The 15,512-nt window shown below is 44.0% G+C and overlaps 1 protein-coding gene across 1 annotated transcript in view; it reads left to right on the forward strand.

The window, feature by feature from the left end:
- Positions 1–1,711: 1,711 nt before the first annotated feature.
- Positions 1,712–15,512, forward strand: part of STT3B (STT3 oligosaccharyltransferase complex catalytic subunit B) — a 50,869-nt gene continuing 37,068 nt past the window's right edge. The window contains exon 1 of the mRNA XM_058817096.1: positions 1,712–2,119. Coding sequence (XP_058673079.1) covers positions 1,887–2,119 — 233 coding nt within the window. The 5' untranslated portion in view covers positions 1,712–1,886. The remainder of the gene's footprint in view (positions 2,120–15,512) is intronic.

Below are 15,512 nucleotides of genomic sequence, written 5' to 3' on the forward strand. Positions count from 1 at the left end.
GGAGATTGGAAGTAGATAATCTTAAGGTCTCTTCCAACCCAAACCATTCTAGGATTCTGTAATAGGAAGGTTTCCACTGTGCACAGAAAGAAACCGTTTTCTTCTTCTGCCAAACAAAATAAAGCTAGAGAAAACAGCAAGGACTAATTAGAATTGTATCAGTCAACTAAGACCCAGTATGGTCCCCATCCATACTGGTGAAATTGAACTGCAAGTCTTCAGGACCTTTGAAGAGCCACATTTGTGCATCAAAGGGAATCCCCAGTCCTCAGACAACAAACATGAGCTATTTCATTTCAAAACTGAAGCCCTGCATAAAAACCATAAAACATATGTTGTTCGTGTGATCAGTGTGAAGAGCCATGTAGTTTTTTATTCTGCCTGTGTTTAATATCACACTTTTTCTAAAAGCAGGCTGTCCCCTGCCATCTCAGAGTAGAAAAAAGGCCAGCATGCCTCAAGCTGATGAGGCATGTGCAACCCTGGAAGCCTTCAGTTTTCTCCACCTTCTCCTTATAGCCACAGGTTTTGCAAAATATTTGAGGGAGTTAAAAAGGCTCCCAAACAGCATTTCAATGGGGAAACTCCTAAAAGACAACTTAAAAAACCCAAACAATCCCACCCTCCCAAAAAAGCCAAGGTGTCCATTTGCTGGTCACTGCGCCTGGTAGAGTCATCATCCCTGGAATGAAGAATGTTTAGGAAAGGCTGGATCTGGCTCCATGTGCCATGGCGGAGTTGACATGGTGGTGTTCGGCCATAGGTTGGACTCGATGACCTCCATGGTCTCTTCCAGCCTAATGCACTGAGGGATTCCGTAAAAGTGCTTCCAGCTGAGGCAAGTGGCACACACAGGGCTCTCCCTGACCTTGCCCTAAGCTATTCCTCTCAACTGCATGAGGGCGAAGCTCTCCCACATCCCTCAGCACCAGCCATCGCAGTTTCCACCGGGACAAATAAACATTCCTAGCAAACGGAGTTACCGGGCTCGCCGCGCCCCCGCAAGGCGGACTACAACTCCCGGCATGCTCCGCTCCGCGCCCCTCCGGAGCACGCCGGGAGCGGCGCCACCCGCCGGCCCACACGCACCGCAGCGCCCGGGCACGGCGCCGGGGGCGCCCACGTGACTCGCACGCCGCGCTCCGACTGGACCAAACGACTGCCAGTCAACTGCCCCAACGGCTGGCACCGCGAGGGACGTCCCCTTGAGCGCCGGGCTGTGCCGCTCCGATTGGCTACTCGGGGATGACCCGCCCCTTTTAAATACCTGTCGCTCCGTGACAGGCCGTCACCGGAGTTCCTGTTAGGAGGGCGCTACCCGAGGGGATCGGTCCCGCCCCCTCGCCTTCTCCTGGGAGCCCCGCCCTCCCCCGGTAGCTCCTCCCGCTCCGGAGGGGCGGCAATGTCAAACGGCCCGCTCGGGAAGAAGGGAGGACGGGAGCTGCGATCCGCCCCTGTCCCTCCCGCCCGGGTCCCTTCCGCAGCCCCCTGCTGGCAAAGCTCCCTCCCCACCCCGGCGCTGCCCCTCGGAGCCGCGCGCGCGCCCAGGGCCGTCTCCAGCCCCGCCCCTCCGGCTCCCTGACCCCGCCCCCGTGCTGTCGATGGCCCCGCCCCCCGGGCTGGCGCGCGCCGCGCCGTTCTCCCCCCCGCACCGGGGGACGGTGACGGCGGCCGCGGGAGGAGGAGGCAGCGGCAGAGCCCGGGTGCGCCAGGAGGCGGCGGGGAGACAGCGAGGAGCGCCGAGCAAGAGCGGGCGGGCTCCGCCCCGCCCCTTGCCGAGCCCCCCGCCCCCTGCCCTTCCTCCCTCCTCTCCTCCCCTCCTCCGCCTCCTCCTCCCCGCACGCGCCGGGCGGAGGGAGAGGCTGCGAGGGAGCCCCGGTTACAACATGGCGGAGCACTCGGCCCCCGACCACAAGCACAGACCCGCCGCCAACTCCGCGGCGCCGCTCCACAGCCGCGCCGGGGCGGGCGGCGGCCTGTCGGGGGGCCTGTCGCAGCCGGCGGGCTGGCAGTCCCTGCTCTCCTTCACCATCCTCTTCCTGGCCTGGCTGGCTGGATTCAGCTCCCGGCTCTTCGCCGTCATCCGCTTCGAGAGCATCATCCACGAGTTCGACCCCTGGTCAGTCGCCGCCGGGCGGGACGGGGAGGCGGGAAAGCGCCGCGCCATGAGCCGCGGCGGGGGAGACCCGCGGGTTCCCTGCGCCCTGGCCGCGGGGACGGCGGGAGGGCCCCGCCGCCCGCCCCCTGCTCCGCCACTTCGCGAAGTTGCGCCCCTGGCTGTTCCCCGCAGGGAGCCGGCAGCCGCGGCCGCCCCGGGAGCCGAGCAGGGAGGCAGGCGGAGAGAGAGGGAGGCGGTGCGGACGGGACACGCTGTGGCAGGTCGGAGGGAGCGTGAGGGGTCGCCACCGCGGCGCGGGAGAAGGGAAACGCCGGGAGCGAGCGGCGGTACCGGCGCTGGGGTGTCCCCTGCGGCGGAGACCTCGGGAACGGGGCGGCGGCAGTCCCCCCGCATCCCTCGGAGTTGCGACAGGACTCTCCGAGGGGCACGGGGAAAGAAAGTTGTGGCGCTGGCAGGGAATCGGGAGCGGGGCCGGAGTCAGGGCTGGTAGCGAAACAGTTGTGCCAGGCGTGACCCGCGCCCCGGTCCGCTCCCGCTGTCGCGGCGCCGGTGCCGTGTGCGCGGTGCGGCTTCCCGGAGTGCTCTGTGCTGGAGTCCTTGTCGGCCGGGGAGGGAGCAGGGCGAGGAATGCACTGCAGGAAGTAATCTTCATAAAAGTGACTTGAGGGATTACGGCGAAATGGGTGACATTGATTTACTGCCAGGTGTTTCGAAGCTGCGTTTCTGAGCCCAAGGACTTTTGCTGTTTCCCACACATCTTGATTTTTCCAAAGATTGCTTTCCCTCCTATAGAAGCCGTCTGTTCTTTTTCCCTCTTGGAGGGGACCGAAACCATTTTATGGATGAGATGAAGAAATGCTGCACTCGTTCCTTGCAGCAAGGCGAAGTGAAAGATGACAAGACTTGTGGGGCAGGGTTGTTGTAATGCAAAAACGTGACAATGAATTTTTATATTACTGGTTACTTCGTCCTGGGAATCCGTGGGGTTTTTAGAACTTTATGTAGGGTAAGTCGCAGATGACTTTAGAATAGTGAATTATCAGATTTTAATTTAAAATTTTACGTCTTGGGTCTCACTGTTAATTGCACAAAGGAAGGAGATGCTTCGTTTTGAAATGCACGCTAGATATTCTGTGTTAAATTTCACCTAAAATTGTTGCTGAAATTGTACTTCTCTGCAAAGCATGCACTCCACTTTGATACTTTCAAAAGCACAACTTCCTCTTTTCTAGTTGGCTTTTCCCCCCTCACTTCTCTCCCCCCCACCCGCAAATGTAATCCATTCACAAATCGTGGCTCAGAATAGTGGATAGAGAACAAGGAATGGCTTTGTTTTTAAATGCTGTGTGAAGTAATCAACCTTTGTGATGTGAAAGCCAAGTATCTCAAAATATCTTCAAAATGTCAAGTAATTGCCCATGATTTAAGTGTTTTTCTGTAGACACAAATGAATGGAAGAAGTGCAGACTTCCAATTAATAAAGTTAAGAATGAGGGGAAGCATAGTTCAAACACATCTACAGTGAGACTATGGACCTGAGTTTGTATCCTGTGAAGTAGTTACCTTCTAATCTAAATTTAAGCATAAAGGCTTTCCTTTCTATTATGGAGGAAACTTTTAGGCATGCAACCTACATTTTTTGTGCCACTTTTATTTGATTTTTATAATCAAGACTCATCCTTGTTGAATAAATGAAAATTTTACAGTGCTGAGTTGCGTAACTTCTTACTAAGCCCTGAAGGACACTAAAATGGTGCTATGGGAGTTAAGTTCATAGTAATGATCTAGCTGTAAAGATAAACTCCTGTTTAAAGCAACGTGTAAATTGATGCAAAGTCATCTTCCTGAGTACACAAACAGAAGGCATTGCTGCCTGTGCTGCTGGATGTACCCTTGTTAATTAGGGAATAGATGAAGTTGACAAAACTCATTGATTTTAATGCAGGTCTGTGAGAAGCAGTTGAAATGTCAAGAATCATGCCAGTGTCGTGTTGCTGCAAGCCAGAAATGGTAGAGGCAAATGCACTTAAGTTAATTAGTAGGAAAGAGACCTAAAATGGTAGAAACTGAGTGAAAACAAAGGACTTTCTCTATTGCAGCAGCAAAATTGTTGGAAAGAATAAAAACTTATGTTGTTCTCTTAAACAGTGTGGAGTAGCTAGATGGGAATGGTTTTTCACAGTTGCAAGGGTCTTATAAGTCTGAATGTAATATGGGAAAGGAGCTTATGAAAAGACTTGTAGCAGTGCTTTGTTTCTAATGTTTTTAAACCACTTCTTTAGCAGCTTCTCCAGGTAAACTGGATTTTTTTTTTCCAGGACAGTGGCAGTAGACTTTGCTGTGAAACAGTTTGATATTTTTCTCAATTCTTTTGGCTTTTCCTGTCAAGCTTGCGTAGGATATCTTGCAGTGTGTTGTTAAGTCAGTTACCTATTCTCTAGTATTTTTGTGCTCCAGAGAGGAAACTGAGGTATATCTGACAAAATGAGGAGCATTAGACAAATCACTTATTCTTTTGAATTGAAAAATATCATTGCCTCTAAGGTGTAGAAAGCTTTCCCATTTACTTAGGAATCCTATTTTCTGGTATGGACATATGGAACCACCAAGGATAGGAAGAAAGGCAGAATTGCCTTGGGTTTTCTACATATTAGTTGAATCAAATTCCACTTTTTTGTTCCTAACATCCCTTTCAACCTGCCTTTCTGACAGTAAAACCTAGGTTTTGATTTGGCATAGAAAGGAGATTTGCTGCTTTTGTAAAATCAGCCACTGAGACTCACTTGTGTTGGCATTTCTTCCAGAAGTGACCCAAATGTAGTACGATAGGCCAAGGCAGTAAAGGGAGGGTGGTGTTTGATTTTTGATCTCCATTGAAATACAATGCCAGTGCAAGGTAAAACCAAACTGGTATTTTGAGGTCACCATGCTGTCACTTAAGAACTTGTGACCTGTACATTATGACTCAGTTTACTGGGGGTTTTTTCACACTGACTACCTATTTTATGCAGTATTTTCACTTTTTGATTTATTTCTCATGTCATGTTTACTCTCCATACTTGACCTGGTCCAGAGACTTTGAGAAATGTGTGTACTTCTTGGCAGCTTCTAGGTCAGGTGAGCTGATACGTGAAGTCAGGCAGCTCATTAAGATGTGCCATTGACAGGCCTCCAGCATTTAATTCCAGGATTTTAATCTAAGGCCAAGAACTTGAAACATGGATAGTGATGGTACATTGGAATGGAGAGATTTCATGTCTGGTTTGGCAGCTGGGTGGACCAAGAGCTTAATTTTGGTGCTGTGTACACGCAAGTGCAGAGTGAAAGCTGCACATGAAAGTACAACAGCAGATTTAACTCAGTTGCCAAGTGAGAGCATTCTTACTGTCAGATGTTGCCTTAAATGTCAACCTGGCTACAGAACCAAGGCAACCAAAATCATGGAGCCCTTGAACAGAGGCTCCTTTCTATGCACTGGTGTTCTGAAATACAGCTCCAGCATGTCCATATGCTACTTCTTTTGGCTGCTTGCATCGTATATATATATATATGTGTGTGTGTGTATAAAAAATAATTTGTATGTGTGCATATGAATGCATATAAGATAGATAGATATAGCAAAACTGTTGCATTCTGATACTGCTACCAAGTGAAATGATAACTTTTGGTACATCAATAGTCTTCAGGGAGCACTGTCAAAATAGTACATTCATTGTGTTTGTGCAGTTCTTACCATTAAGTCACACGTATGAGAACTGTATCTGAATCATTAATCATATCCCATGACACGAGATCAAACTTCTCTTTCCCCTGAGAATTTTAACATCTTGCTAAAAGCCAGATTAGTACCAGTTACCTTAGTGAAAGCTTTCTTAGGCTGGAATACCAAAGCTCTTATGTGTGAGCATGAGACCCTCTCCCTACCAGTTTGCACGTGCAGGATGATGCACCAGTGTAAGCTTTGTCAGTTCCATTTGCCTACCTTCTCCTGCTGGGAATGTTGTCTTCTACATCCCTGCCAGCTCTTGGTAATGAAGAGCATTACCACAATCTCATACACATTTTTGGGCTCTTCCAAACCAGCAGCATTGATTTCTCCAACTACCATCTTTTTCCCTGCCATTAGAGGTGGCCATTGTTTATTGGACCTCGTTCTGAGGTAACATAATTGTCCTGGTAGCAAATATGGCTTATGGATATAATAGCAATTCACTTCCTCATCACTGATGCCATTATCTAGTGTTAGTGGGGTTTGGTGAGTGGGGATGAAGTGATGAAAATAAACCTGAGGTCAGTGTCATTGCTTGAGTTTCACAGACAGGCAGGTTTAAAGGAAGTTGAGATTTTTATCTCAGGCACAGTCAAATATACAGGTTTTGCTATGTTCAAATCAATCATGTTTGCCAGATGGATCCTTGAGCTGTTATAAACTTGTTTCATTAATGAAAACATAATTTAGCATCTATAAATATGACATGAAACCTTCCTTAAAATTCCAAGTGTGACTGAAGTGAACAGAAAAAATGATGTATGGAATTGATCAGTCATTGGTAATTGTGGGTTTGTGTTGTAGTTACCTGATTTGATAGTTGACTTCTGGAGTAGTTCTCCTCTGTTGCCCAGTGTGCAGTCTGGTTTTCTTCTTCTTGCTTGTTCTAAAGCAGTCATAGTAAATTCAGTGAGGTAAATTGTTGTAATGCTATAGCATTTTAGTTTCCTGAGCTGGTTTGCTACCAGTTTTTATATTACAGTTTAATCTCTTATTTTTGAGGAAGAGTATGAACATCAGGAGGGAATGTAAATAGTGACTGATGTTAGGGGATAAACTGAGATTGAGTGACAGAGGGAAGGCATATACAAATAAAACCAGAGCAGGTTGAGACACTGGAGCAGCAGGTAATGAAAGAAGAAGTGAATAAGAGCATGTTAAGTTGGTGTTCATAAGGAGAAGAGAAAAAATTGCGTAAAGAGGATAGTGTCGATAATACCAATTACCACTGCCCACCCAGGTAGTTCATCTGGCCACTGCTTCCCTGCTAGTGCCTCTTGCTGGGAAAATAGCAGATTGTGTGCTAAAAGAATTCTTGAGAGTTGACAGGCACTTTGGTCTCCAAACTGGATCTGTCTTTCTGGAGCCTTTCAACCCAGTACACAGTCCTGTACAAGTAAAGTGCATAAATGTGGATCTGTTTAGGAAACATTTCTCACAGACTTTAGGGTTTTTTCCCAAAACAATTCCTTTTGTTTATAATCTTAGACAACTTCCAGACCTCTAGGAAAGAATTTGATTCCAATTCAGTTTGAATATAATCACTTTGAATTAATTTTGAGATGTTGCAAATTTCATGAGATTCATATTAAGAACTTACTACATGTTCTTCGTTCACAAGTGTTTTGATTCTGTGAAGTGAGAAGTAGTCTATTTCTATTTTATTGAAATATAGTTTTTAATGTTATATTTACTGTTAACATTTGAAATGAGTTTTTATACTCTAGTAATACTAATAATTTTAACAGAATTTCAGGTAACTCAAACTCGTTTCTGCCATTTTATTATAGTAGGAAAATTATGCTAGCATAGAGTCCAGATCTGATTCAGTGGGGACTGTGTGCTCATGAAGGGAAAGGTTAGAGATTTTTATGTGGGAATAGTCTTCCAGGCTTTGCCACTGCACCTTCACCTACCATTTAATGAGGAGGATGCAAACCAGGCATCTTTTTGACCACTTCTATTGCAGTGTGACATGGGCTGAGAAACTGTTAGCACAGGTTAGCCTGGCTTTTGGGGTCTCCCCATTATAAGGTATTGTTGACCTACTTGGAGGGAGCTGTTTTGAAAAGTAAATTTTTCTGTAAGGTTGATGTGGTGGTAAAGTCAAGATGATGTGCACTTGACTGTACTGCTTTTCTCTAGTGCTTGAGAAATTGCAAAAATAGAAATAGGTAAATATTAGAAATGTAATGGAAGAAGGATAATTTGGTAAAAGAACATTGGACAGAGTTGAAGGCGTAGCAGAAACTGCTTTGTGAGTGGGGAGACCTCAGGCTAGATTTGTTCAGTCGGAGTGATGCAGCTGAAAAGCAATTCACTGTGTGGTCTCATAAAATAGCAGTCATGCAAGAATCAAATCCCTGCTCTGTGTCTACTATTGTCTACTACTATCTTTACTTAGTACGTAGGGCTCCTCTCCTCACTTGCACTACTTGTAATTGGGGTGAGCACCTCATCAGATTTCATGTGGATGCAGTACTGGGCTTATGCATGATAGGTAGGAGGGGCAGTGTTCATAAAACATGTGCAGAGACTCCCTACAGACTTCTGGTGGAAAACATATGAGGTGAGATAGAATGCTTGCAAAGTGTTGACCCGTTTATGGATTTATGGATAGCAGAATGAAACATGAAAAAGAAAACATATCCAAATGTTTTATGTAGGCTGGGTCAACTGAACCATCAAGTTTAGTTTTTAATGCCATGATTTTTTTTTAAGTGGTCTTCAGCGAACACTCACAAACACTTGACTAACTACAGCAAATGCTACAATTAAAATCCTTGAATGGACTTTTTTTGGCAGATATCCTATTATTTGAACAGCTTAATATGATCAGTTTTTAAAACAGAAATTTTATTTTATGACGTAGGGTTAGAGTGGTTTATAAAAGTTAGCTTTGCTTCCTATCATAACTCTCTCTAATAGTCTCTAGTCCTGGCAGCCTGTAATCCTAATACTCACGTTTTTGAACCTGCCTCATGTTGATCTGGTGGGGGAAGGGGAGAATAAAAATTTTAGCTAGTATAGTTAGCAAGAAAATTCAAAATCCTGTAGGAACTAAGTTTTAATGAATTGAGGGGATGCTATGTTTAGGGAGGTGTCTTTGCTGTTCCACAAGAATCTCCTCTAATTTAGTCAGGTTATTTTCCATTTCATGTCTAACTGTGCATGTGTTGCAGAGTTTCCTCCTGAATTTTTGAAAATTCCATTCTTGAAATGTAATTTTACTGACATTTAGGGCTACTCCTGAGGGCTTCTTTCTACTTAGGAAAGCTGTTAAAGCTGCTCCTTTTGTGGCCTGTGGAGCCTGCACCCTGTAGCAGGATGTGTGACAATGTTTTTATTATTATTAACTCCTTTAGCAAAACTTGGAGCCGTCAGTCTCACTACTTGCTTGGAGAGCCAAGTGAACTTAGGATATGTATTGCTCTGGCCTTTTTATAGTATGTCCAGCACACAGAGTGCATTTCCGGCCACATAGCTGAGCAGAGCTTGTGGTCTTCATCTGAGCTGTGTCTGGGCATCAAACAGAGGTGTTTATAATGTGGATAACTGCTAGGCCTGGCCTGGAGGGGTACCATGAAATTGACCCTAATGCTGCACCACACCTTACATAAGCTGAAGCAGCCTGGGGAATGAATTTAAGGATATAAATACGAATAAAATAGATCAGCTTCTGTATTTCCCAACTTACTGCTGCTTTCCCCGAGTAAAAGCTCCTTTGGCATTTTAGAGAATTAAATAGTTGCTATACTTCAAAAGTGCTTGCTATTATGTGAGGCAATATTCCTGTGCTTTAGAAAAAGAAATGGTCTGTTTTAAACAAGGAATAACTGAGTATTTGTACATGAGTGCTTTAAGAGCAGGAAATGGTATTTAAAATGTCTCTCTGCTGTGGGGGACCCGAGTCCAGTATCAAATGTTACTTTTTCAGAGCCCATCTAACATAAATAACTGTAAATGATAATATCTTCCAGGTGTTACAATGCTTATCATATAATTTTCTGTGGCAGTCAAGTGATGGGTTATGTTAGTTTGTTAGGTAAAAGAGCATGTTCAAGTTCTCTTCAGCTGATAATCCATGAGGAATTGCAAAACACCTTTTCAAAACTTCCCTTACTTAAACAAACAAATTCCTTGGGAAACTACATTGCAATGGAGGATGTGAGTTTGGCTTGATTATTATTTTTGATGGTTTTCTTAGTGGGATACCTATTTTCCTTCAGACTGTGTTACAAAGTATTATTTACATTTGTTTAAAATAGTGGCTCACTGTATGGATGGGCACTCTATATCCTGTTGGTTTAATATGGATTTTGCAGAAGGGGGAAATAACATGTAATTGTGTAATTTTAAACTGTTCTAGCATACATGTAACTACATTTTTTCAGTTCTTTATTGTTTCAGTCTCTTCAGTCTCTGTATTCTCTTTTTTACAATTACTATGCTATAAATGATAGCCAACTTTTTTAAATTCAAGAAGTGTGATTTTATTTATTTTTATTCCTATCTTCACAATAGATTGATATGTTAAGAAAGTCTAGGCATGGAAAGTACCTCTTAGAGGATGCAGCTGATTGAGAGGAACACATTTAAAAGAATGTGTGTGCTATAGCCAGAGGATTTGACAATAGAGTGATGCAGAAGCAAAACATAACAAAACAAGCTTTCCTGTCCTGAGCACTTACCTAACTTTACATCCATCTATCCATCTATCCATCTATCTATCTATCTATCTATCTAATCTATCTATTGCATACATTGAATGCGCTAACTCCTTGTCCTAAACTTAGCCCAAATAGCATTTGGAAGTTCGGTTAAATAACTTAGAATTTCATAAATATTTTTGAAACATTTATCTTGGACAAAGGTGATTTCATCTTCATGGTTGAAATATTTGATGATTTGGTTATTAAAGGTCTTTAAAATGTCTTTAATTCTTTCTCTGGTAATAGATAAAATGCCTTAAAGTTGCAATTCTTCTGATTTAGAAAGTCAGCAAAACAAAATTGGAGCTTTGGTATTGTATCAATGGTAACAAGGACAGTAAATGGATGTCTCCTTGACTCACTGTTGTAGAATGAGAGTTGCGAAAGCCAGTGCAGTGTTTGAGTTTTCCAAGAAGCTGGGTAATGCTACTGTGTTTTGACTTTTATCTTACTCAGGTGACTAGAATGATTCATCTATTGTCAGGTGTCTGAAGTAACGGTTGAAAAGCTATTGCATGTGTCTCACAATTAATTTTACTCTGTAACAGTTTTAATCTTTCATTCACCAAATAGGAAATGGATCTTGACACTGGAGAGACTACCTTAAAACATTAGCAACAGTATCTTAATTTGTGATGTCTCAGGTCAGCTAGTAATGACAACTGTAATTATTCTCCTATGGCTAAATGGGAGCCAAGGAAATTTTAGTGTTTTAATTTTGTATTCCAGCTTTACTTCACCAACATTAGCCCCACTCTCCCACAATAAAGCCCAGTTTTTGCTAGGCACAAGCTTGGATGTGTTTTGTGTGAAATGTGTCATGCTTGTAATTGTTCCATCACTTTATTTTCTGGCTTTTGCTTTTGGAAGTCAACTTCAGTGTTCTTTTTTCTTTATGCTTCCATTGCACTCTGGTTTCAACAAAACATTCTTAGCTATGCACATCATGGTTTTGCTTTGTGAACGTGTGTTCCACACGGTGCCATCTGCTGTCTTCTTTCAGGGCTACCTTCAAGAAGAAAAAGCTGCAGAACAGCGCATTTGTGGAGAGAGAGTTGAGAGGGCATATGGTCTGGTGGGGATTGAAGCATGAAAGGTCCTGGAACAGACCAGCTTAATTCATGTTTGGAGAGCAAGAAGAGAGAAGATTTAGGATTATGTGACCTAAGAACTGTCCCTTGAGAACTTACACCAGGTCCTCCCCAACCACTCTCACATACCCTGCAGTACATGACTTTTGAACCCCACCTGAATTGAAACTGAACCTCTTGCTTTAGCCTCCTCCTTTCCCCGTTTCCATGGGCGGCCACACATTCATTTTATGTCACAGTGGAGCAGCAGCAAAAGGATGCACTTTGATTTAATAAAATGGCTTTGGAAATGAAAGTCATCCTTTTAATGTTCTGAGACAGAGGGGCTGTAGCTATCAAACTGTATATACCAGTGGAGCTGGCTGGTCAAAGAGGTGGTTTGCTTTTGAAAGGGCATGTTCTTGGACAGAGGATAGAGGAGGCAATGGTGGGTGTAGTCTCTGAATATTTCTGTACTAACATTTGTGACAGCTTCAAAGCATGTGTGTGTAATAACAAGCTTAGCTCATGGTTGAAGCGTTCCCCCACCTTCACATTTTAAGTTCATTTCTAAGCATTCATGGGATTTTACTGAAATGACAGAGAAGCACAGTGAAATAGTTCAATATCTACAGTAGAATAGACTGAGCAATACTAGGAGTTTTATCACGTAATGAGAAAATGAACATGTAACTTCAATTTCACATTGTACATGGCAGGAATTTAATATTAATTATAAATACTGTCTTAAATGCTGAGCACTGCAGTCATCACAGTACACTTAATCTTTAGCATTTCTGTGAGAATACCTAAAAAGCAAATAACATTTTGTTATTACACTTGTGTTTCCTGTGCATAGCCTTTAAAGAAATACTGGTAACCATAAAGTACAATTCATAGCAGGTTACATTAAATTCAGTGAAAACTTTGGGTTTCTTTGTAATTTAGGCTTACTTGAAGCAGTATGAAAGATACAAAATCGTAGTTCATAACTCTTTTTAAAATTCTGCTTGCCATACTTACTTGATACGAAATCAGACACTGAAAGCATCTGAATGCAAAATATGGTTAGAAAGATAAACTCCACTCTGTGAATTATGAGGAAGGATGAAGGCCACTTTCAGTTTTCAGCTACTTTCCTGGTCTCTATTGGTGACATCCTATTCCACACTGATTTGCTCCAGTGTGAGAATATACAGTCACTTTGCAAGCATCTGGAACTCTTTTTGCCCTTAGCTAGGGGCCATCATCCCTTCTGTTGGATTGTATTAATAGATGTGGATACTTTCCATCTGCTTCAGAATAAATTCAGTTAAAATAGTTGAGGTCATAGAATAATTTAAGTTGAAAAAGACCTCTTTGAGCAATGGGTCCAACCCTTAACCCGGCACTAGCATGTCCCACGTCTTTTAAACACTTCAAGGGTTGGTGAGTCAACCACTTCCTGGGCAGCCTGTCCACTGCTTAACAACCCTTTAGTGAAGAAATTTTTCCAAATACCTCATGTAAATCTCCTCTGGTGCAACTTGATATTTCTTCTTGTCGTCTTCCTTGTTACCTGGGAGAAGAGGCTGACCCCCACCTGGCTACAACCTCTTTTCAGTGATTGCAGGAAGTGATAAGGTTCCCCATAAGCCTCTTTTTCTCCAGGCTGAACAAACCCAGCTCTTTCAGCTGATCCTCCTAGGACTTGTGCTCCAGGCCCTTCACCAGCTTCACTGCCCTTCCCTGGACTTGCTTCAGCGCATCACAGTGTTCTTTTTTGTCCCAAAACTGAACACAGGATTTGAGGTGTGGCCTCACCAGTGCTGAGCGTGGGGTGGCAATCCCTGCCCTGGTCCTGCTGGCCACACCATTGCTGATGCAGGCCAGGATGCCATTGGCCTTCTTGGCCACCTGGGCACAGACTGGCTCATGTTAGCTGCTGTTGAACCTGGTCCTTTTCCGCCGTTCAGCTTTCCAGCCACTCTTGTCCAAGCCTGCAGTGTTCAGTGGGGTTGTTGTGATGCAAGTGCAGGACCCAGCACTTCACCTTGTTGAACCTCATAAAAGTGGCCTCGGCCCATCATTCCAGCCTGTCCAGATGCCTCTGCAGAGCCTTCCTGCCATGCAGCAGATCAACTCCCACCCAACATCTGCAAACTGATTAAGGGTGCACTTAATCTGTCATCCAAATAATTGATAAAGAGAAAAAAAATTGATAAAGAAATTGAACTGGCCTGGCCCCAACACTGATCCCTGGGGAACACCATTTGTGGCCAGCTTCCAACTGGATGCAACTCCATCCACCACCACTCTTTGGGCTTGGCCATCCAGCAGAGAGTGTACCTGTCCAAGCCACAAGCAGCCAATTTCTCCAGAATTTATGGGAATGGTGTCAAAGGCTGCAGTAAAGTCTACATAAACAACATCCACAGTCTTCCCCTCATCCACTGAGTGTCACCTTGTCATAGGAGGAGATCAGGTTGGTCAAGAGGTACCTGCCCCTCATAAACCTATCCTGAATGTGCCTGATGCTGGTTCTCCCGTATGAAGATGATCTGCTCCATAACCTTCCCTGGCAGCAAGGTGAGGTTGACAGGCCCGGAGTTTCCTGGACCCTCCTTCACACCCTTCTTGTAGGTGGACATCACATTTGCCAGCTTTGGTCTGTCGGAATCTCTCTGGTTAGTCAGGACTGCTGGGAAATGGTTGAAAATAGCTTAGTGAACACTTCTGCCAGCTCCCTCAGTACCTTTGGGTGGACCTCATGCAGCTTTGTGTGTGTTTGAGTGGTTGCTGACCATTTCCCCTTGGAGTATGGGGGCTTCATTCTGCTGCTCCTCCCAGTCTTCCAGCTCAGGGAGCTGGGTTCTCGAACAGCTGATCTTACTGTAAAAGACAGAGGCAAAGAAGCATTAGGTACTTCATCTTTTGTCACTGTTTCCTTCCATATCCAGCAAAGCCTGGAGTTTCTCCTTAGCAGTCCCTTTGTTGCTGATGTATTTATAGAAGCATTTTTTGTTGTCTTTTATGGCGTCTTTAGAGTGATTTGCTTTTTAGCTGTGATTCAAGCTAATTTGTCCGATTTGCGGACAGAAGTGGATTAGGAGCACTTCTGCATTCCTTTTAGCTAGCAAAGGTTAGTTGAAGGGCAACTGCCACAGCCAAATTTGCATGTATAATTTAGTACAAGGCATCTTAGAGTTGGGAATACTTTTTTTTTACCCTTCTGCCTTTCCACTTTGGGCTTTATTCATGCGTTTGTCTTTTCAGCTTTATTTGTTTAGGGCGTAATTAGATCTGTCTCTAGGTTCCTGTAAACCCTGTGTGTATTGTTTGATTTGTTCTGCAGGTAGTTCTATCTATATACATACATACCCACAGGTGAAAATTCTCTCATTGGTTCTATAGTCCTTAGGAATGCAATGTTGGTATCTATTTATGCCACGTTACTGAAGGGTTAAGCAGAATTTGAGCAGACATATTCAAGTTAGATAAAATTGGGTCTTCAACCTGGTGTTAATCACAGGACAGAAATTCTTCAAGTTAGACTGTGTCTGTTCTGCTCTGATGATGCTTTGTATTATCCACTCTGAAACAATTTTTATTTTCTCAGCAGTTATTGTATTAAAAAGTCAGTAAGTCAGTACGGCAACAGATGGAGTTCAACAGGTGCTCTATGAGAGATCCAGATTCTTGGACTAAACATGGTCTGTCTGCCAAGAGACCAATGGAAAGAAAGTACAGTCAGAGAATTCAGGCAAGGTAGATCGACCTAGATGCAGGAAGAATATGAAGAATAGCAGATGCGTTTAGAAATGTACTGAAGAGCAACTATGTAAGGATTTTTGGATGAAAAT

The sequence above is a fragment of the Ammospiza caudacuta genome, chromosome 1 (genome assembly GCF_027887145.1).
Source record: "Ammospiza caudacuta isolate bAmmCau1 chromosome 1, bAmmCau1.pri, whole genome shotgun sequence".
In the NCBI taxonomy this organism is placed as follows: domain Eukaryota; kingdom Metazoa; phylum Chordata; class Aves; order Passeriformes; family Passerellidae; genus Ammospiza; species Ammospiza caudacuta.